Source organism: Dysidea avara, chromosome 8 (genome assembly GCF_963678975.1).
Source record: "Dysidea avara chromosome 8, odDysAvar1.4, whole genome shotgun sequence".
NCBI lineage: Eukaryota > Metazoa > Porifera > Demospongiae > Dictyoceratida > Dysideidae > Dysidea > Dysidea avara.
Genome location: NC_089279.1, coordinates 22,860,013 through 22,882,041, shown reverse-complemented (window position 1 = coordinate 22,882,041; position 22,029 = coordinate 22,860,013). Strand labels below are relative to the sequence as shown.

Here is a 22,029-nt window from a genome sequence, read left to right as displayed (position 1 = left end):
TTTATGGCAGAACGGCAGTTAATGTACGTGGGGATGCATGGTAGCTACTAGCTAGTTGTACTCCTCAACACTTCCTCTCAATGCCCACAGTTACGTTGTTACTATAATCACACCTGTTTTAGAGGTCGGATGACGGTGACCAAGACATGTAGACTGTTTCATTACAGTATTTCAATAATGATGGTTTCTCTAGTCTCACGTGATATGTTCCCGTCGCTAAGCAACGTACGTCCCAGTGGTTTTAGGACGCCAATCGGAAGATTTTATATGGACTGATGGGAAAAGTATTGGTGTGTCTATTCGCTATTACTTCTGTCATTTTAGCAGGTACAGCTCATCTGTATACGTACGTATGTGTATAATGTGATGTACTCGAGGGGACTGCAGCTCTAGTAGCTAATCAGGGGGATATTATTATTATTATTATTAACACTTTACAGTGACCAGCACTGAAGGTCTACAACAACATGTGCTATGACACCTCTATAAATCACGTACGCCCTTCAGCTACCAAATCACAAATTAACAAATCTCGAGAACATATTTCTAAACAATACAAGATAAGGTAAGGCCCCTATTTGGTGATTATTAGTTTCTCATCCACCGCCCGCATCCTTCTTAAGCTACCGCATGGTAAGCCATTATTTTACTCTGTGCATGCTCAGAAGAACACGTGATACCAAACTGTTCCAATTTTTTGTTGATGAATGCTACAATGTGCTATATATCGCCAGGAGAACTATTGTTTCCTTAGCAAATTGCTGCAGTGCCAGTTGCAATCGTGTTCTATCGACTTCATCAAAGCAGGCTTTCAGTTTACTGTCGAAAAACAGTTGGCGATCACGAAAAGTAGAATCAGCTTGTGAAGGAAATGTTTGTAATAAGAAAGAAAGACAATTTGGACAAGGTCTGTACATTAGTGTGTTAATATTATAAAATAATGGTATAATGGTAATACCCTCCCGCCCGCATCATAATAATTAGAAAGGCTGGATGAGAAACTAATAATCACCAAATAGGGGCCTAAATGAGGGTAATTCTGGAAACTCTTTAGTAAAATCGCTGTAACACTGCACTCACAACGAGTTAAGACAAACTCTAGGAATCGTTTTAAAGCCTATCTTATGGTGCATCTGCAGTACAAATTTCGTTTCGATACAATCAACTGCTGAGGAGTTATGAGCCGAAATTTAACAGCGTGTAAAAATGCAACATGCGGCTAATTCCGGACACTTCTAATAACAAGCAAGTAGCGCCTTCCACAGGTTATACCAATCCTCTTTGAAGTATGGAGACTAAAGTACCACTCATCTGCAGTTTATAAATCAAGTAGAAAGTTCATACCCTTTGGGAGAAAGCAGCAGTGCGTATTTCAAAAGTTTATGTAATTCGCGAATATTTTCTTTGTATTTCAACTGAGCAGCTGCTGAAAAATTGACTGCCACTCCGCCTGTGCTGCATGGATTCTTATGATCTTTAGCATGCAGTTAGGCGAGAGTATGGCCTTCATATAAATCTTTGAAAATCGAAAATATGAGCTTGGGCTGCCTGGTTAGTAGTCTCGCGGTGCCCGACCCTAAAAAGAGGGTTTGGTGAAACTGTGTACAAAAAGTTTTGGCGCTGCCGGAATGTTGGAAGCTCCAATCAGATCGTTCCATTTCAAATTGATTATGTAATGCGTACATTTCAAAAGATTCGCGGCTTACAGTTAATTACATCCGGTGACTCTGCCGCTTAAAATCGTTGAGAAAACGGCCTTACAATTCTGTTGGATTTGTTTTAATGTTGAATAAATGAAGTAGCGCCATTAGTTAGTGATGCTGTAAGCGGATCTGGTTGAATGAATGCTGTGACGTAAACAGTGCACTTATGTAACACGTAAAACGTCATCCAATAAACATTCCAGAGATCAAAAATTTTGTACAGAGTTTCACCAGACCCTCTTTTAGGGTTGGGCGCCGCGAGACTACCTGGTTAGATAAACATTTTCAAAGTTTTTGAACAAAACTACCCGTGATTGCGCTACAAATAGGTGTCAAACTTCAAGGTAGAATAATGGATTTGCTTCAATTTTGATTTGTAGATAGGCCATAGGACACTGCATTAGCACACCAAATTATAGGTCCAGGGATTCTACCATTGTTGAGAACGATCTAAATGTCTGGAATTAGCCGCTGTCCGGAATTACCCGCACTTACCTTACAATGCTAGTTTTAATCATGAACTATTGTCCTTCAGTACTCAGTACCATGCCAGTACCGTATAGTTATGTAGCCTAAATATTTTTAGGGGCAAATTTTTTGAGGTTGAGGGGTCTACAGCTCTAGTAGCTAATCCGGGGGGGCATGACACCTCTATTAACCGTTTATAGAGCCCGTAGAGGCTCCAACTCTCACGCCCTAGGCATGACTCTCACGATTTGGCCTTCAGTCTCACGCTCTTACACCCAACATTTGTATTCTCAAGTAATCCTCACTCCCCTAGTGCTGACTACTTCACTCAAGGCTTCCTGAGGCTAAGAATGTTGCGGCGCATGGCAGGTGATCGATACAATGCTTCAGCAATCACGTGATCTCTCGTTCAAACTTTTGTTTGGCGGTCGGAGTTCTCAATTGGCGGTTCGGGTTAACTGATTCCTTTTAGACAATGACTGAGTGTGCAAGCAGTGTACTGGAACTTTGAAAGTTCACTGGGAATCCAGGCGGGATATAAATTGGGAAGTTCAGTGATTATGTTTATTTTTATTCCCGGGGTTTTGTTGCTGCAAGATAGTTACAACCTGTGTGGACATGATTAGAAGCTGTAGGTAGCTGTTGAGCTGGCAAGACATTTCATAGACACAGAAGATTATTATTGAAGTGTGTGCTCCAGCGGATCACGTGGTTGTCATGGAAATTGTAATGTAATGTACAGTAGCTAGCACACACGCCTTGCAGTTATTAATATTTTACACTAGAAGCTAATAACACACAACTTCTCAATGGCGTAACTGTATGTGCGAACACTTTCAAATATAACTAGCACAAGGAGGCCATGCTATTATACTGTCATGACATCCTGAAGTACTGGTTATATTATAACTTTGTTGAATTGTATGTGTGTGATGAAGGACTGCATTTCCATTGCTCACCTATGTCAAAAGTCTCACTCCCAAGAGAGATCCAGGGTTGGAGCCTCTGAATATAAGTAAAAACAAACTCCAAATTATATATAAGCTGGTTTTGGGGTCTTATGAGGTACAAAAAGAAGTGAAATCCACACAAAACAGAAAAAATGGTACAGCCTTTATTAACTTGGGTGAAAAAAGTGTAAAATCATAAGTGGCAGCCAAGAAATAGCTGCAATGATATAAATTTTAATATTGGCTCTACAATATTATTATCAAAGTTTAAATGTCTTTGCTAACAACATTGCAGCCATTTCTTGGCCACCACCTTTGATTTCACGACTTTTTCATAAAAGCCACACCATTTTTTTCACAACTTGGCTGTTTTTGTGTAGTATATGTTTGCAGCCACTAATACAACTCTGTGTTCAGTGGTGTAAGCACCATTATCTTTACTTTGTAGTTGAAGCCTGTACTGAAGGTGATATTCGTCTTGTTGATGGTGCTAATAATTATGAAGGTCGTGTGGAAGTGTGCCACAATAATGTATGGGGAACTGTGTGTGATGATTACTGGAGTAGTAATGATGGAATAGTTGCTTGTCGTCAACTGGGATTGGGATTTGTTGCTGTCACCAGCTATGCCTACTTTGGAAGAGGAACAGGACAAATCTGGTTGGACAATTTACATTGTACAGGATCAGAGACTCAACTAATATATTGCCGCCATAATGGATTTGGTGCACACAACTGTGGACATTTTGAAGATGCTGGCCTGTTTTGTGAAGGTAATCAGTTAGTGGTGTATTTGTAAGAATTTTTCAATGACCAAAACACACAGTGGAGTCCTTACAACAAAAAGAATGGATGCATTCCAAAGTATATACAAGCCTACATATCTTCAGTGCTTCATATTTTTTATCTTCTCCTTTGTGCATGCTTTCATATACATCACATCTTTCAGTTGCTTTAAAGTGTGACACACTTTAAAGGATCCAAAGGTAATTTCATAAATATTAATGATCCATGTAAATAACACCAAATTTCTAGTCATCTACTGAGTAAAAATCACCAATAAGAATACTGATATGAATTAAACTTTTGACTGTGGATGTGTAAATGGGCAACGGTTATGAAGTAGGTTTGAGCCAATAATGCTTTGAAAACAGCCTATTACTGCAGGGTTAAATACAAGTAATGGTTGTGAGTAGTTTAATGGACAGAGGAGCTAGTTACTTGGGATCTGCAATACATATTGATATGGCAATATATCGATGCAGTAAATAAGTATCACGATACAATACTGTACTTAGAAAATAGCGATATATCGAAGTTTTCTAGTAGAAACAGTCAGTGATTGCTCTATTACTGTAATACTTAAATAGAAAGCCTCTCAGATACTCAAATAGAAAGCCTCTCTAATTACCTGTGCTTTAAAATGCAACGTTATGAGAAGCCATACAAAATATGCATGTATTTGTGCTGCTGATAACGCCTGTTATGGCTAAAATATTCTTACCAGGGTCTTCTAAATGGTTACACTTCAAGTATAAAGAACTGCACCACTAAGCAATAAACAATCTGCTGATACCAGCCATCTTGACAACTCATCAAATGCGGAGTAATCTGGACAAACCTTTGTGGGAGCATGCATTAAAATGTTTGTGGTAGCTAATTGTTTGGGTGATGTAATGGAGGCAGGTATCCAGGTAGAGATGTGATTTCATACCAGGGGCGGATCCAGGATTTTGCTAAGGGGGGGCACACAGGTAGAAGTCACTCTACAGAGTGCAAAGCACACTCCGCGAAATGTGAAGCATGAGCTTTCTATGGGGGTCTGGGGGCATGCCCCCCAGGAAATTTTGAAAATTTTACGTTCTGAGATTGAATTTGGTGACAATTTTGTTTGAAATTTGTTGATAGTTTAAACACTGGAAGATACTGAGTTAAAAACTAGAATTAGTATAGAGGCCCTAAGGAAATTTTGAAAATTTAATGTTCTGAGATTGAATTTGGTGACAATTTTTGATGGAAGTTAATTTTGTTGATAGTTCAAACACTGGAAGATACTGAGTTAAAAACATTCTGAGATTGAATTTGGTGACAATTTTGACTGAAATTTGTTGAAACTTTCTAATACTGGGAGATACTGAGTTTAAAACCATGCAGAATTAGTCCCTAATGAAATTTTGAAAACTTAACATTGTGAGATAATTTTGACTAAAATCTGTAATGTTTATGAACATTTAATGCTGGAGGTATGAATGCTATTGAGCTGTAGTAGCTATGAAGTCTATAAAGAAATTTTGAAAAAAAAAGACTTTTTGAGAATGATTTTGTTGCTAATTCTGGCTAAAATTAAGTTGAATTGGCATATATAAGGTCCTCCTGCACAAGTGTCACAAACATTTTAAACATATAGGTAATCCTGGCATTTGACATGCAGCTGGATCTCCAGAGAATTTCTATAGTCACTAGGGTGTGGATAGAGTCATTAACTCAATTTAGAATAGGTGTTTTAGTTGTTTAAAACAACAAACAGTGTTTATAATTGCTACTCTTGACTGTTTTATTAGAGTAAACGACTGTTCTATTAGAGTATTTCGGTCTCTAGATGTAGAGAGTGCTCTATCCCACCTAGTTCCCCTTGTGCTATGTCAATATTGGTAACAATTTGCTACAGACACATTTAGTATATTACACATTAATCGCATAAAAATGTTTGAATTATGTCTAAAGTGCTTACCTATGTTCAATGAGCAACACTATAAAAAAATTCTGAAGGGGGGGCACTGCTCCCCCCCCCCCCCCCTGGATCCGCCCCTGGATCTGCCCCTGCATACTAAACACACTAGCTATTTGTCACACTGTAGTTTATCATCACTCTCTGAATAACTGAACTAAGAAATTTGTATACACCGGCAGTGAATGTAGAATCAGTGTTGGCTCTTCAAAGTACAGATAAATTAGATATTGTTATAACTATTGCTAATATGCCAGTTATAACTAGCCATGACCACTTCATTATAGTATCGTGATACAGTATCGTATTGAACAGTTTATTGATGGTGATATGCGATACACAAAATGCACTGTATCGCAGAACACTACTAGTTACTAAAGAGCAGTCATGGTCACACCCCTGAGCTGTAAAAATACATTTTCACCTAGCAACCATTATTATTAGTCGAATAAACAAGCTACCTAACAGGTAAACAACAACCTTTAGGCTCCTTCATTGTGCTTTTGCTTTGGCTGGATAGGTGCCTTTTGGCATACCACAGTATGTACAATGCATTCTTCATGGTCCTCCTTTGTGTCCCATTCATCTTGGCTGACAGCGAAAGGTGTTGATTTGTCGGTAGCATGTGATGGCTTCCCTTTGTAACAGAAATCATCCGTATTTTTCATAGTCGCTACTTCGATTGCAGAGGCGCTTTTCGAACAGTTGTTGATTGATAATGCTGTGTAATGGATTGAACATAGTTGACAATGAAGCATATTGGATACTTCACTTTTCAGATGATAATTGGTAGCTGGAAAACGTGGTGCCATTTCTTTTGAAGCGGTATGCGTGGGTTCAACAGTCATAATAATTTTATTTTACAAAAAAAGTTAACAAACAAGTACCCAAAAAAATGGAATTTTCAATTAGAGTAAGGACCATAGCACATCGATAAAAAGCACTGAAACAAGCTGGAGTAGTGTTATATCCCTACTGTACTCAAGATTCCATAAGAAGAGCATAGCAGGGATATAACACTTCTTATTGTTTTACTGTGATTTAATATTGTGCACTACTCCAACTTGTTTCAGTACTTTTTATCGATGTTCTATGGTCTCTATTCTAGTTGAAAATTCCAGTGTACTTATAATAATTAAATAACACACACTGTCTGGAACACTATATCTTGTACAAAAGGAAAAGGTCAAAGGACAGGTAAGAGCAAACCCCAAAGTATATGCAGGCACTGTATTTATTGAATTTTTAGAAATTTCTTGGCTGCCATATTTGATTTCATAATTTTACTCTGTACCAGGGTGGTTGTCAGATTTGGTTGTGAGTTATAAGTGCAGAAGTCTGGGAGTACAGCAACTGACAGATTTAAACATTAAAATCTATTAGTTATGGTTTCATGGATAATATAAATAAACTATTTTAATGTTGCATGGTCAGCTCCTGTCCTAAATTGTATGGCTGGTCAGACATTGTAGTGATCCAGTGTATTAAATGAAAATATAGCTGCTATAATATTTCAAGTTAGTCTTATATCAATACGTGCTAACACTTTCAAAGGGAAGAGAAGGTATATAAGTAGTATAATATCTTATCAGTGTCCAGGAATGCATTAAAGAGAAATGTAGATAGTACAGTGTATATACAAGTTATATCCCTCCTAGGAGTGATATAACTTGTATATACTACATTTCTTTGGTGAAACTGTTTGATCTCCTCTGCTTTAATATAGCGACACTTCACAGGATTGATAGTGGGTTTAGTTTTGTAAAGTGAGGCAAAGCATAGATCATGGACTTGGGGAAGGAGATAGTTCATTGTTTTACTGAATGAAGAGGGTCACAGGTTAGTTTATATTGCTGTTGTGATTGCATTCTAGTCACATGGCAATGTCCTTACACTGGGCATAGCACTTAATTGATTTGGTCATTAGTGTTAACATATCCACTACTTTAGTTTATTCTTGGCTAGTAAAGTAAATACTTTAGTGCACTTGAATTTTCTTTATATTGCTGTTTTGACACCTGGCGCTATGTCATGCATGCGTAGTGACTGGGTGTGGAGCTTAAACTAGGCCATTATAGCGCTGTAAACATATTCACTGCTTTTGTTTATTCATGGCTAGTATAGTAAGTACTTTATAGTGCACTTTAGCTTCATTATGGGCTGTTCAGCTCGCATTTGGGTTTCCTGTGTTTAATTGCATACCCACAATCGAAGCGATCTGCACACTCGTTGATACACTTACATATTCGGCCTCTCAGCAGCGTCTTGTCATTACTCTTATGACATTATCCACAATTCCAACTGTTTTAGTTATAAGCATAAGTGATACCTAGCAGCTACGAATGTTTTTAGATGATGGAGATAAGCCCTTCAGCCACAGGTATGCAATTCAATAAAACTAGTGCTTCAAAATTTCATGGTATTATATCCTTTTGCTAGTTATATATATATATATATATATATATATATATATATATATATATGTATATGTTATACTACAGATATCATGGTATTCAAAATATATACAAAAAGATATACAAACTTAGAAAAGATGTTATAGTGCGAGGCTTCGCCTCGCACTATGGCACCCTTTCCTAAATATGTATATCTTTTGGTATATATTTCGAATACCATGATATCTGTAGTATAATATGTTAATACAACATCTCGTCTCCCACTTGGAAGCAGTAACAGCAATTTCTAATGTTTTTACACCATTATCAGTACTGGTAAGTAATTCCTTGTGATTAGCATGCTCAAGGAGTATGCACATGTGTTGCAGCCTGCAATCTTCTTGAAAATCGGTCCAACAATCCATAGCAACTGTTGCTAGGCAACAAAATGTAAACATGACCTAGTTACATGCTTTTTGGTGGTTGCTTAGCAACCATTGCTATGGTGTCAAAATCATTTCTAAAATCAGTAGTGGTTACCTAGCAACGGTTGCTAGGCAACGACGTTGTTGCTAGGTAACAGGTATTGGTTACTATGGTACCAGCAGTTGTCAAGTCGGACATGCCTAACTGGTAAAACAACTAAACACTATCAAAAAATTTTAGCCAATCAGATGCGTATATCAAATGTACAAGTGATATACTGATTCTATTGGCTAGTTTGCTATAGTATATCAAAAATATACCACAAGCTGCTATTGGAGTTTTTGTACAGGACACGATATTGATGTATTAATATATATATATATATTGAAATTTGTTTGCATACACAAACTGTATACAAATTTAAGTTCAGTCTGTATGCAAGCTCTTGTAGTGATATGTACTGTACGTATATAACTAGTTACAACCTTCCAAAAGGTAGCTACGATGCAATAGTAACATGTTAGAATCTAGTAACTATGTTATGAAATACTATAATTTCACTAGCAAAACATCATAGCTGGCATGGAACTGTGGTGAAATGGTTATGTCACTTTTGAGTAATTAATATTTGGGGTACATGATGCAACTAGTAATGTAAATCACAGGCCACTTTGGACAGAAAGTACACTAACTAACTAAAACTAGTTACATGGGGTGAATGTAACCAGTAACTAGTTAGTAGTGACTGCAACTCTGGAGTTAACCTATAATAAAAATTCTCAAGCTAGTATGGATTATTACAAACAAAGGGAATCATTACCTGAAGTACTAAATTAATTCATGCTTTTATGGTAACACCTAAAAATACTATGGTAGCACCTATGTATAGGTGCTAAATTTTGATTGTTTTAGTCACACCTTTAAGCAGTTTTAACAGTGCAGTTATGCTGGTCTATTGCTAAATATGTACGTATATGGTAATAGATTAAATTTGTACATCAGGTAATGCTCTTCCTTGTTTAAACACTTATATTATACAGTGATCAAGACTCACGGTAGTGAGTCGCGAGGCCAAGAAAAGCACAAAGCGTGCGTCCACAATAATAAACACGCCACCACTACTGTGAGTCATTTACATGAGAGATCGATTATGCAATCTTTTAAAATCCGCATGGCGAAATCTCAGCCTTACTAAAAGATTCCACCTCGAAACCAGTAGGAATGTAACCTTTGTATTATGAGTAACTACCACACGAAAAGTCAGACGAATTGTTGGAGTAGTTTGTTCCATCGCCCACCCATTTACAATGCATTAATTTTAAATTATTTATTCAAATGTGCATCGTTCTTTTTTTCATTTTCTTCGTCATCACATCCCATTGGGGCAATTTTCTTTCAACCATGAAGTCGTATTGTAAAAAGGCTGCGGTTATCAGGGGCTTTTTACACAATGTATCTGTACATTTAATTCGCTAAAAGTTGTTCGTTAGTTTATGAGATCACTTTTGTGCTCTTTGAAGATTCAAACTTGCCGCCATGACGTCGAGGTGTGAGGCGCCCGCCTTGATTCCCAAGCAGCGTGGAAGTGGGCAAGTTAATTAGCCATAGTGAGCTGGCTGATTTGATGAACACTGTGCTGTCACCTCCGGGTTTAATTTTGAGTCCAGTCACTGATTTGTTTTAAATTCACTACGGTATGCCTCCACTGACTCGTTATAGCGTTACTCCCCCATGCAGGGCCCTACCGGCATATAGCTGTTTCATACTCGCTGTAGTACTAGTGTTGGGATACAGTTGAAGTAATTTACAGCTACATTACCCGTGCACGTCTCTAATCCCGCCTCAGCCTTTCAGTGCCGGTGAAACTTCAGTGTTCACTAAAAGCCAGCATCAGCGCATCACCTTTCAGTCACAGCACTTGTTAGATCCTCATGCAACCACCCACAATTATAGAAACTCTTTAATGATAGCATGAATATACTGTAATAGTAAACGTTTACATTATGATGATCCCATAAAATAAAAAAACAATGACTACAATAGCACAAGAAGCCAGATACACTAGCGTTTGGCTATGAAGTCCACCAAGAGTGCAGTGGGGTCTTGGTACCACATGTTAATCTTTCTTCACCATTTGCATGATTTGTCCATTGACCATAAATTCACCCGCCAACGGTCACAACATCAGTATCCACCCTGCACTTACAGAAAGGGATACAGTAGCTATTATGGTAAGGCACAGCTAACTAAAAACATGTAATCATATAGTCAGACTAACATGTCAAATATGTATAGTGTGTGTGTAGCATATGTGTGTACATATTGTTATTCAAGCTGAGTATGTGTCTGGGCCAGTTCTTCAAATCCAGGACCCTGCCATTGTCCCACAACTAATATGCACTACACACATACACCAACATTCCAATTATACTCACCACATGTTGTAGTTGGACTTCAACCAGTGTACTTTACAAAAGTCTTTATGGTCAGGAGGTTCTATGTAGGTTCCTTGGGTTGATCAGATTGAGGCAGGTCTTGTATGGGAGGAGACAGCAGATAAAACAGTGTGACTAACACCTATACAACATGAGCATCACATCATTTTATATACATTAAAGTGGGCATCCCACATAGTCATTCCCAAGATGTATTATTCAGCATACTGAAGCTGGTAGCAGTTGATGACTAACGGTTATAGCATAATGGTAAACAAGTTACAACAACAAAGGAAATTTTATAACCAGCAGTGATCTAGTTGATAGATAAAGGTAGAAGACAATTAGTAGTTTCTCCAGTCCTTGTTTGAGAATAAGCACATTAGCTGCTATAAGCACAACAAAAGCAAGACAGCCTAAATTTTAACACAAGGTTTATGATGCAAACTCATTATGTACCTACCAATGTGTTGCCCCACCACCCCCCTTGGATGTAAGTGGGGTTTTACAGGGGAATTGACTAGGGCTGAGCGATACTGCCATTTTAGTATCACGATCGATACTAAAGTCACTATTCACGATACTGAATAGTTCACGATACTTACAAATAAGTCAATCATAGCTGGTGCCACATAGCTTATTGCTCAGCATTCTTGCAGGAAGTCATTATAGGTGATAGCAAACTAGCCACTATCATCCTTGTTTACAGTAACAGTTATTGTAACACATGCTTTGAGGTTGTTATGTATGGTGTTCACTAGTGTTTTTCTAGTATAGTAGAATTAGAACTAAAAGTAGTTTTAGTACAGCCTTTTCTTTTTAGTTCTAGGAACTGGAACTAAACTATAATTGCATTACAATCTATTTAAAAAACTGGAACTATACTAGAAAAGTATTGTTTTTAAGTTTTTTAACAAGAACTAAACTAAAATTAATGGCTTTATAGTACCGATACTAGTGTAACGAAGAAACGAAACGCGTGTTGACCGCCATGTTATTCTAATTAATGTGTCAAGAAAAAAAGGGGCGCATGCGTAATAATGCTAATTAGCTACAACAGCAAAATAATGGCCTAATTGTCTATAACATTCCCGGGGGGGGGGGGGGGGGGGTTTGATTACCCCGCGAAATCAAAAAGTTACACGAACATAAAAGATAATCACAACCAGTCAAACATCTGCTTCTAACGGTATCAAATGCTGTATTGGACGCCTTAGATTGATGACTTTCTCCTTGCTTAGTGCCTGAATCTTTGCTGATCTAACCTTTCCATCTCGTCCTTCTAGTGTTTCAGTCACCTTAGCTAATTTCCACAAACATTTGGCTGTTCCGTCTTCTTTTAGTATCACAATATCTCCAACTTGTATCCTCCTAGCATTGTCATTAGGTGTCTTGATTGCTCTTCGTTCTTGTAAGCTTAACAGATAATCTTTCTGCCATTGTCGAGTAAAACTGTTCAGCACACGAAATTGGTGTTTCGCTCGTTTAGTCAGTGTTTTGTTAGTACTTGAAACCTCAAATTGACATCCACTGGGTGTAGTAGCTAACCTTCGTCCATAGACTAAACTAGCTGGGGTTAGAGCATAGGACACACCTTCCTCATCATCCTGCACGTAGGTCAAGGGTCTATTGTTCAGTGTTGCCTCTATTTCTGTAACAGTTGTCACCAACTCATCAAACCTTAAAGTGGATTTTCCCACGACCTTCCTCAAGCAACGTTTCACACTTCTAACCATTCTCTCCCAAAATCCCCCCCACCAGGGGGCCTTCTCTGCAATAAACATCCATCGGATCTGTTTGTTTGTCAGGTGTTGATGGACTTCTTCTGATCGTACCACCTTCATCACTTCCTTAGCACAATGCTTAAACGTTTTTGCATTATCTGACATAACAAGTGATGGTACTCCTCTCCTGCTACAAAAACGTCTGAAAGCTAACAAGAAAGTGGTAGATGTCATGCCATCAGTAACCTCTAAATGCAATGCTCGAGTGGAGGCACACGTAAATAAACAAATGTATGCCTTACTACTCTGTGTCCCTGCACCACTCCGAACATACAAAGGTCCAGCAAAATCTACCCCTATATTGTTGAAGGGTGGGTCTTCACTTACTCGCTCAGTTGGAAGATCAGGTATCTGTGGTCTGGAGTATGGTCTACCTTCATAACGTCTGCATACATTACATCGTCTTATAATCTTCTTTACAGCTTCACGGCCTCTGAAAATCCAGTAATGTTCACGTAAGGAAGCCAATGTCTCTGAAACACCATTGTGATGCACTAATTTGTGACTCTCTCTAATTAACAGCTCAGTAAAGTAGTGTTTTGTTGGTAACAATACTGGGTACTTCATAGTTTCTGATAGGTTTGCATTACCTAAGTGTCCTTTACAACGGATAAATTTCTGATCACTTAAAAACAATTGGAATTGCCTCTTGTAGGTAACTGTCTTACCCTTCTGTAATTGTTTGTGCTCTTCTGGGAAGGAGTTCTTCTGTATTGATCTGATCCATAGGTTCTCAGCCTCTCTCAATTCCTCACCATTCAAATCTTTTGATACTTCTGTTCCGTTTTTAGATTTCAACAAGTTGGCAAATTTCAACACAGTTCCCGTCACTCTTAACAGTTTAAGCTTAGAATTGTACCTTTTCAGGTCAAATATGGCTTCAAGATTTAAAACTGCATCTCTGTCTTCTGCAACTGATACCATCGAGTGTACTATGACTGGTGAGTTCTTCACTAATTCTGCACTAGCCGCTGTACATTCATATTGTGTGGGGTGATCAGGCCACTTGTCAGGATCTTGTTTCAAAAAATTTGGACCATTCCACCATAGCTCATTGGATATCAGCTCACTAGCTGTACACGATCTGGATGGTATGTCTGCTGGATTCTTCAATCCTGGGCAAAATCTCCAGTTCTCTCCCGTAAACTGGCGTATCTCTGCTACTCGAATCTGTACGTACTGCTTCCAATGGCGGTGGTTTTTGATCCAGCACAACACTGTCATTGAGTCTGTCCAACAGTATACTTGTGGCCTTATAGGCAGAGACTTCAAGATAGTATTGACCAAACGAGAAAGTATGGTAGCTCCCAACAATTCTAGCTTAGGTATGGTTTGCCCTTTTATAGGTGCAACACGGGTTTTTGATGCCATTACACATGTACTCACCGTTCCATCATTATAAGCAGACCTCAAATAAACGACTGCTGCATAGGCCTTTTCTGAGGCATCACTAAATCCATGAATTTCCAATGTGGCAGGCGTCAGCTCTCTGATGTGATAATATCTTGGGACGTTTATCTGTGACATCACGTCTAGGTAATTTGTAAACTGCTCCCACTTAGTTAATGATGGTTCAGTTAACGTTTGGTCCCAATCCACCTTGTCCTTACACAAAATCTGGAACAGAATCTTGGCTGCAATGATAATTGGACTAAAGAGTCCTAGCGGATCAAACAATTTAGAGGATGTCTTCAAGACTGACCGCTTAGTAGGTGGTAATGACTTGGCAAACATCATGACATCTTTAAAACTGAAGTGGAAATCATCTGTTTTTGTATCCCAGGTAAGACCAAGTATCTTAACACCTTCAACTTCACTTGGAATTGTGGTATTATCTGTGGAATCAATTTTTTGCTGTAAGGACTCTGAATTGGTTCTCCACTTGCGGAGGTTGAATCCTCCACTTGCCATGAGTTGTCTGGCCTTCTCATATGTATGGATTCCTTGTTCTTCATTTTGCACACCACAGATGAGATCATCTACATAAAAAGACTGTGACAGTAATTCTGCCATCTCTGGTTCCTTAAGCAGAAAACGGGTCAAGTGGTATTGGATTGTTTCTGTCAAAATTGCTGGACTAGGTGTTAAACCAAATACTAGTCGACAAAATCGGTATTGTATTACCTCGGGCCTTGGCTTCAAAATGTCATCAATCCACAAAAATCTCAGAGCATCACGATCCTTTGGGTCTATGACAATTTGATGGAATGCCTTTTCTATGTCAGCAGTAAGACCAATTGGGTGACTTCGAAAGTTCAAGAGTAAATTAAATATGTGCGGTATCCCATTTGGTCCTTTCTCTAAGCAGTCATTTAATGAAAGTGATGTTTTGTTGGCTTTGGCTGATGCATCAAAGACAATTCTCAATTTGGTGGTCTCTCTGTCAGTCTTTATGACAGCATGGTGAGGTAAAAAATAACAGCCATCTTGGTATGTTTTGCTAGGGATATGCTCTATAATACCATCCTGTACCTGCATCTTGAAAGTTGCGTCATACTGTTGAAATAGAGATTTATCCCTTTGTAACTTGCTTCTTAACTGATTGAGTCTAGCCATGGATATTTCATAACCATTGCCTTGAGGTCTGAAATCTGTTTTCCAAGGAAGAGTGACCTGGTATCTGCCCAGGATCCAATCATATTTCAAATCAACAAACAAAGAACTCATGGAAGCCGTCTGGGTTTCTTCAGCTATACCGATTGACTCGGTCTCCCAGAAACGGTGCAAGTCATTACTCAAATCTTGGTCACTACACTGTTCACTGAGTGAACCAACTCCTTCTATTACCAAATTAGACAATGCATAATTCACTTCTTTGTTTCCTGCATTGACTGGTCCAGATAGAAGCCATCCAAACTTGCTACTCACAGCAGTTGGCCCTTCATTTCCACGTTTAATGTCTCCAGTGACAATATCCCAATAGAAATCTGATCCAATGAGCATATCAACTTTGTCAGACGAATGCTTGGAAGCACTTGTATCTGCTAGGTCTAATTCTTGTAAGTGGGAATATTGCTGTGGCTGGACAGGTATTTGCAATGGTGAACAGATGGCATGGTAGCTTAGTGCTGTAATCTCTACATCCTTGCCTTGCTTTGCTTGCAGTCTAACTTTAACCAAGTCACATTTTTTCTTATTGAACTCTTCACTTCCGAATGTGTTCACCGTCAAAGTTTCTTGTTTCAGGGGTTTCAATTTCAGCCTCATCTTTAGCTCATTAGACAGATATGAGCGCTGACTTCCAGCATCCATCAGTATTCTCACAGGTACTAAATCACTATTTGCTGTGTAGGCAAAAGTGCGAGTAGTCTGTAGTAAAACTTCATTCTTGCACCTTGCTACTGTGGTTACTTTGGGTGTGGAGGTGTCACTTCCTTCGGTGGTACCACTGGCCTCTTTGGGTGGCTCTGGAGCAATATTCTGTTCACACAGGGACTGATGGTGCTTCCTTCCGCACTTACGACATCGCCTATTCACAGAACATTCAGAAACACGGTGACCATTACTCAAACAAAGAAAACAACGACCTTCTCTTTTCAATACTGCCACCCTTCCTGAAATAGTATTTATCTTTTCACAGCTGGCTGAATAATGTTCAGCTTTGCAAAATATACATTGCACCTTACGCTTCGACTTATCCTCTTGCACTAGTAAGGAAGCTGCAGTGGGCGGTGGCAATCTCTTTTGCTGGTCCATATTTCTGGTATCAAAAAATTTCATGCTCTCACTCATTTCCCTGGCTTCAACTTCATTCTTTATTACCTCCAAGAGTTCATCCACAACCCATACATCCCTCTTTGTAAGTCGAGCTATCTGTAGACGGATGTTGTATGGTAACTTGGTCATTATCACAGGGATCAATAAACAACCATATTGTTCACGGGCAATTCCTAACGCTTCAAGTGCTCGGACATTCACATTAATTTTGTCGTACACTAAACGAATCTGAACAGCTTTATCTCCATTACAGTTAGGTAGTTTCACAAGTTCTTCCATGTGGGCTGCGATGATGTTTTGTTTCTTCCCAAATCGTTCCTTTAGCAACTCCAAAGCTGCTGCATAGTTACCTTCCGACAGTGTGAGTCCTTGTATTGCACTGGCCGCAGGTCCTTCTACAAGTCCCTTGAGGTAATTAAACTTGTCAATCACTGATAAATCAGGATTTTGATGTACTGCAGAAGTAAAGCTTTCCCAAAATGACTGAAAATGAATTACCTCTCCGGAAAATTTAGGCAGGTACAACTTTGGTAACTTAGGTCTAACTCTACTTTCATCTAACCTTGGAGTGTTTCTTCGAGTGATTTCGCTCGTCTCTGTAACGGAAGCATTGGTAGACATACCAACTGGCAACGTATCGGGCTTCTTAAGATATGCTTTGATCTCGCCACATAATTGTGAAACCTTATCAGCAATAGCTTCCGCCTCCAGCACATCATTCTCGATTTCTTTCACGTCTATTAATGTAACCATATCTTCATCAAAACCTCGTAATACCTTGAGCTTTTCTGTTAACTGTTCGTCGATAATACGTAAACGAGTGATAGAATTCTCAACTCTTTCTCCTTCAAGCAACGAAGCAGCTTCCTTTATCAACCTGGTTACAACTCCACGGTGGCCCTTTCTTCGTTGCTTCAGTCTTTCTAACTGTTCAGACATGGCGGCGATCTTGGGTGCGTACTCTCAGCTGGGATCTTTCTACAAGTACAGCCGAGAACAACAAATCTATACGAAACACACGGACTACCTTTCGGGGTGCCTATTCACACCCGGCACCAAGGAATTCAGGACTCGGCTGCCCCACGTTGGGCGCCATGTAACGAAGAAACGAAACGCGTGTTGACCGCCATGTTATTCTAATTAATGTGTCAAGAAAAAAAGGGGCGCATGCGTAATAATGCTAATTAGCTACAACAGCAAAATAATGGCCTAATTGTCTATAACAACTAGAACTAAACTAAAACTTTTAGTACTGCAACTACTACTGCAACTGTTATTTGAGATTTAGCAGGAGCCTGATTGGTGAACTGACTATCTGGCACATCAAGTTAAAGCCTGACTTTGAAGTACATATTAACATACGTATAAGATGCATGATTAAGAACAAAGGCAACTTTCCATTACTATCTCGAGTGGCTTGTGACATTGTAGCAACCACTGCCCTGGTGGAAAGAATAATTTCTTCTGGTGGAGAGAGAAACAAAACCATGCAACAGATGAAAACTTAGAAAGAGAGATCTTCTTATGTGAAAACAATAAGTGTATTGTTTAGGTAGGATGTTTTCTTAAACCTTTGATTAGATAATTTCTCAAAGTGGTATAGGACGATAATTCTATTACACCTAGTTAGTGATCATTTATTCGTAAAAGCAATGAATAAGTATATATTCTTAGCATCACTACAGTACTATAACTAATACTTACTAAATTGCAAGTACTATAACACTAACTAAAATTGTTTCAGCCAAGGATACTAGAACTAATACAAACTATTATTGTTTCTAACAAGGTATACTAGAACTAATACTAACTAAATTGTTTTAAACAATGAATACTAGAACTAATACTAACTTAAAATATTTCTGGCAACTGAACTAGAACTAGAACTGTACTAGAGAAATATACTTGTACTAGAAAAACACTAGTGTTCACACCTCTCTGCAGGGGAAACCAGATGGGTGGACTTTATCATTTACAAGGATTCTTAGCCAAGTACTGCATAACAAATGGATTTTTAATGACAGTAATGTACAGGCATGGTATCACGATAGTTAATAACAAAATATCGCGATATCGATACTTTCAAAATATCGCGATATATCACTAAAGCGGTAGTATCGCTCAGCCCTAGAATTGATATGAAACTGCTGCCCACTAATCATTCATTAAGCACCCAAGTATTTTTTCTACGCTATGTCAAATCCCGAGTAAATCCCCACATTGCAACTGGAGCCAATGGGTGAGGATTTGACACAATAGGTTTGCCCTACCATGGGGCATTTAACATTCGGTTGTGCCCACTATAGCCCCATATATTCCCGAAGGGAGGGGTAGTGGGGCAATACATTGATAGATGCATTACCGGAGTAAATAGATTAATCCTGTACCTTGTGGGCCTAAGCATGTTCCTCTCCTGTTTTGAAAAATAATCTTTTATTGCCTGGCCCTAACCGGAGTTTGCCTGACACCTTCAACAACACAAAAGCTATCTAAAATGGTTAATTTAGCTTCGACCATTGGCAAACTACAACACTCAACAATTATATCAGAGTATACATAACTCTTACTATATATCTGCCCAGTTACTATATAGTAGGGTACATGGTTGTCTCAGATCTGCACATATTATCATCACATCAATCGATTGATGTATAGTAATTATGGTATACTGTATGTACGCATTGAACTGAGCCCTCAAAATTATTAACTTATTAGTTTTGTAGTATTGACTTACTTGCTAATCATTCAAATGCCTGACACATTATTTATAGCCAAAGATTTCACCATACATTAGAGGAAGCCACAAAAGTATATAGCCTTATAGCCTTTCCTGAACTGTTGATGGAAGCATTTGTCTGCTTCGTTGTCATCACCAACCATCTGGTTGGTTGAAATGTTGAGAAAAAATCTTCTTTCATTTTTAGCTGTTTTCTCACTAGGGTTCAGCTCAACTTGTTCGCGGTCTGACCCACACAGCTGCTAGCTAGAACAAGGCAGCTGCAAGGATCTGGCCTACAAAAGCATGGATATATAATCCCAGGAAGCTACTATGGCGTGGGGGATTCCTGTCTAAAATTACGACGGTAGTTATATATCCGTTTACAATGACTTATACACGAACTTACCGGCTCGACAATTCGCTGGGAGAATAGTGTGATGTATTCAGCGCCTTCATGTCCATTCCGAGGCATACTGTACATTCAGCAACAACTCGCAGCCGATTCGCCTCCACTTGTTACGCACAGAGACTAGTTATATCACCAACCCACCGCTTCAGAAAGAACCATTAAGATGGTAGCCTCGACTTTGTCACTATCCCCGGTTCTTATTCTCACCTGAAACATCACGCAAAATGTCACGTGAGTCATTGAGGGAAATTTTGAACGGTTTGAATGAGTTTTCTCTTAGCAAGTCACTTTTAGTAGCGCTTCTAAACACTGAACTTGAGAAGCTTTTGCTACTGATTTAGCTACAGTAGCTAATCTGATACTGAAGCTGTTTTTATGTATGCATGCATGCAGTGTCTCCTATGTAATAATAATAGCCAATCTTTAGTAACTGTATGTTCTCCATTCAACAAAAAGTAGTGATATCCTGTGCCAAAAACAGCCCAGCTGTAAAAAAAGGCGAGGCCAAGAATGCACAAGTATGTGTTCATGGAGTAACTACAACCAAAAGACATGATATCAAAATCTGGCCAAGAAAGCATTTACAGTATAGACACTTTTATGCATTCATTTTCTATATGCTTCACATTATCACATCCAACTAGCTGTACATGTGTGCTTGCAATATAAACAATATTACTGAGATGATAAAAGATGATTACACTGCATTGTTACCAAAATTAATTCAACTAAAAATTTACAATTGGTTTCTACTTGGCCATCTTTTTATTATGCAAAAAGATGGCCAAGTAGAAACCAATTGTAAATTTTTAGTTGAATTAATTTTGGTAACAATGCAGTGTAATCATCTTTTATCGTCTCAGTAGTATTGTGTATATTGCAAGCACACATGTACAGCTACAGTAGCTGGATGTGATAATGTGAAGCATATAGAAAATAAATGCATAAAAGTGCCTATACTGTAAATGCTTTCTTGGCCAGATTTTGATATCATGTCTTTTGGTTGTAGTTACTCCATGAACACATACTTGTGCATTCTTGGCCTCACCTTTTTACAGCTGGGCTGTTTTTGGCACAGGTTCCTACTAGCTTGTAAACTTTCTATAATTTTTGTTACACTTGTGCTGTATACTTGCTGTGTGCCTTAGATTATTATGACTGTTTGAAAGCTGTGTTACACATACATTATTTGCAATTATTTTAGATGCACACACATTGACAACCTTAGAAATTTTCTTTTCTTTTTAGCTGAACCTGTTCAAATAACCTGCACTGAGGGAGAGATTCGTCTTGTAAATGGTCCTGATAGTTTTGAAGGACGTGTTGAAGTATGCCATAATAATGAATGGGGAACTGTCTGTGATAACTCATGGAGTGCAAATGATGGCATTGTTGCTTGTTGTCAATTGGGACTTTCATATGTATCAGTTGTTGCAAATGCATATTATGGACAAGGAGGAGGACAAATTTGGTTGGAGAATTTGTCATGTGCAGGATCAGAATCTCAACTAGTTGACTGTACCCATAATGGATTTGGTGCACACAGTTGTGCTCATCATGAAGATGCTGGTTTAGTTTGCAACAGTAAGTGCTAGTGGCCAATAGTTTAATACATTATTTGGACATTTACATTAAAGTTTGTGCAATAAAATGCTTAACTTGACATAATGAAATTGTTTTAAGCCTAATAATTTTGCTGTACATATTAGACCAAGTTTTAATGTTAATAATGGCTGAATTTACAGTGCCATACAATACGATAGTACAGTATGATAGTACAATACAATAGTACTGTGATTAGGAGTTATGGAAGTTTGGGGTTTTCTAGCCAAAAATATCACCCTAAAAGCAGCCTCACAATAACTTCATGGCACCTTGGTAGTATTGGTTAGCAGGCCCAAAAGTCCTTCAGTATGACCTAAAATACTTCCAATAGATTGCTACAGAATATTTTTCAGTGAAATTTTCTGCCTGACTAACTGCCTGACTGAGTGATCCTTTTAGTCAAGTGTAACTTGATAAGGCTAAGACTACAGGCATGATTTTTTTCACTGTTAGTCATCACGTATGTAGGTGCTTTTTTGAGTACATACTTCATGGACTTACCTGTATCCTCCTTTGTTTTCCATTTACCTTTGTAAAAGCGCAAGGTGTAAATTCATGGTACATGCCATGTGATAGCTTCCCCATGAATTATCCACAGTTTTCCATTGTGACTGGAGTTATTGCAGAGGTCCTTCTTGTAGTGTTGTTCCTTTGTAATGCAGTTTAACAGGCTGAACATAGCTGAAAACCTGG

At 38.5% G+C, this 22,029-nt stretch overlaps 1 protein-coding gene across 1 annotated transcript in view; it reads left to right on the top strand.

The window, feature by feature from the left end:
* The first annotated feature begins 225 nt into the window (after nt 1-225).
* The window catches only part of LOC136263148 (scavenger receptor cysteine-rich domain-containing group B protein-like), a 33,377-nt gene continuing 11,573 nt past the window's right edge, over nt 226-22,029 (top strand). Inside the window, exons 1-3 of the mRNA XM_066057648.1 lie at nt 226-327; nt 3,570-3,893; nt 20,980-21,315. Of these exons, the coding sequence (XP_065913720.1) occupies nt 276-327; nt 3,570-3,893; nt 20,980-21,315 (712 nt within the window). The 5' untranslated portion in view covers nt 226-275. The remainder of the gene's footprint in view (nt 328-3,569; nt 3,894-20,979; nt 21,316-22,029) is intronic.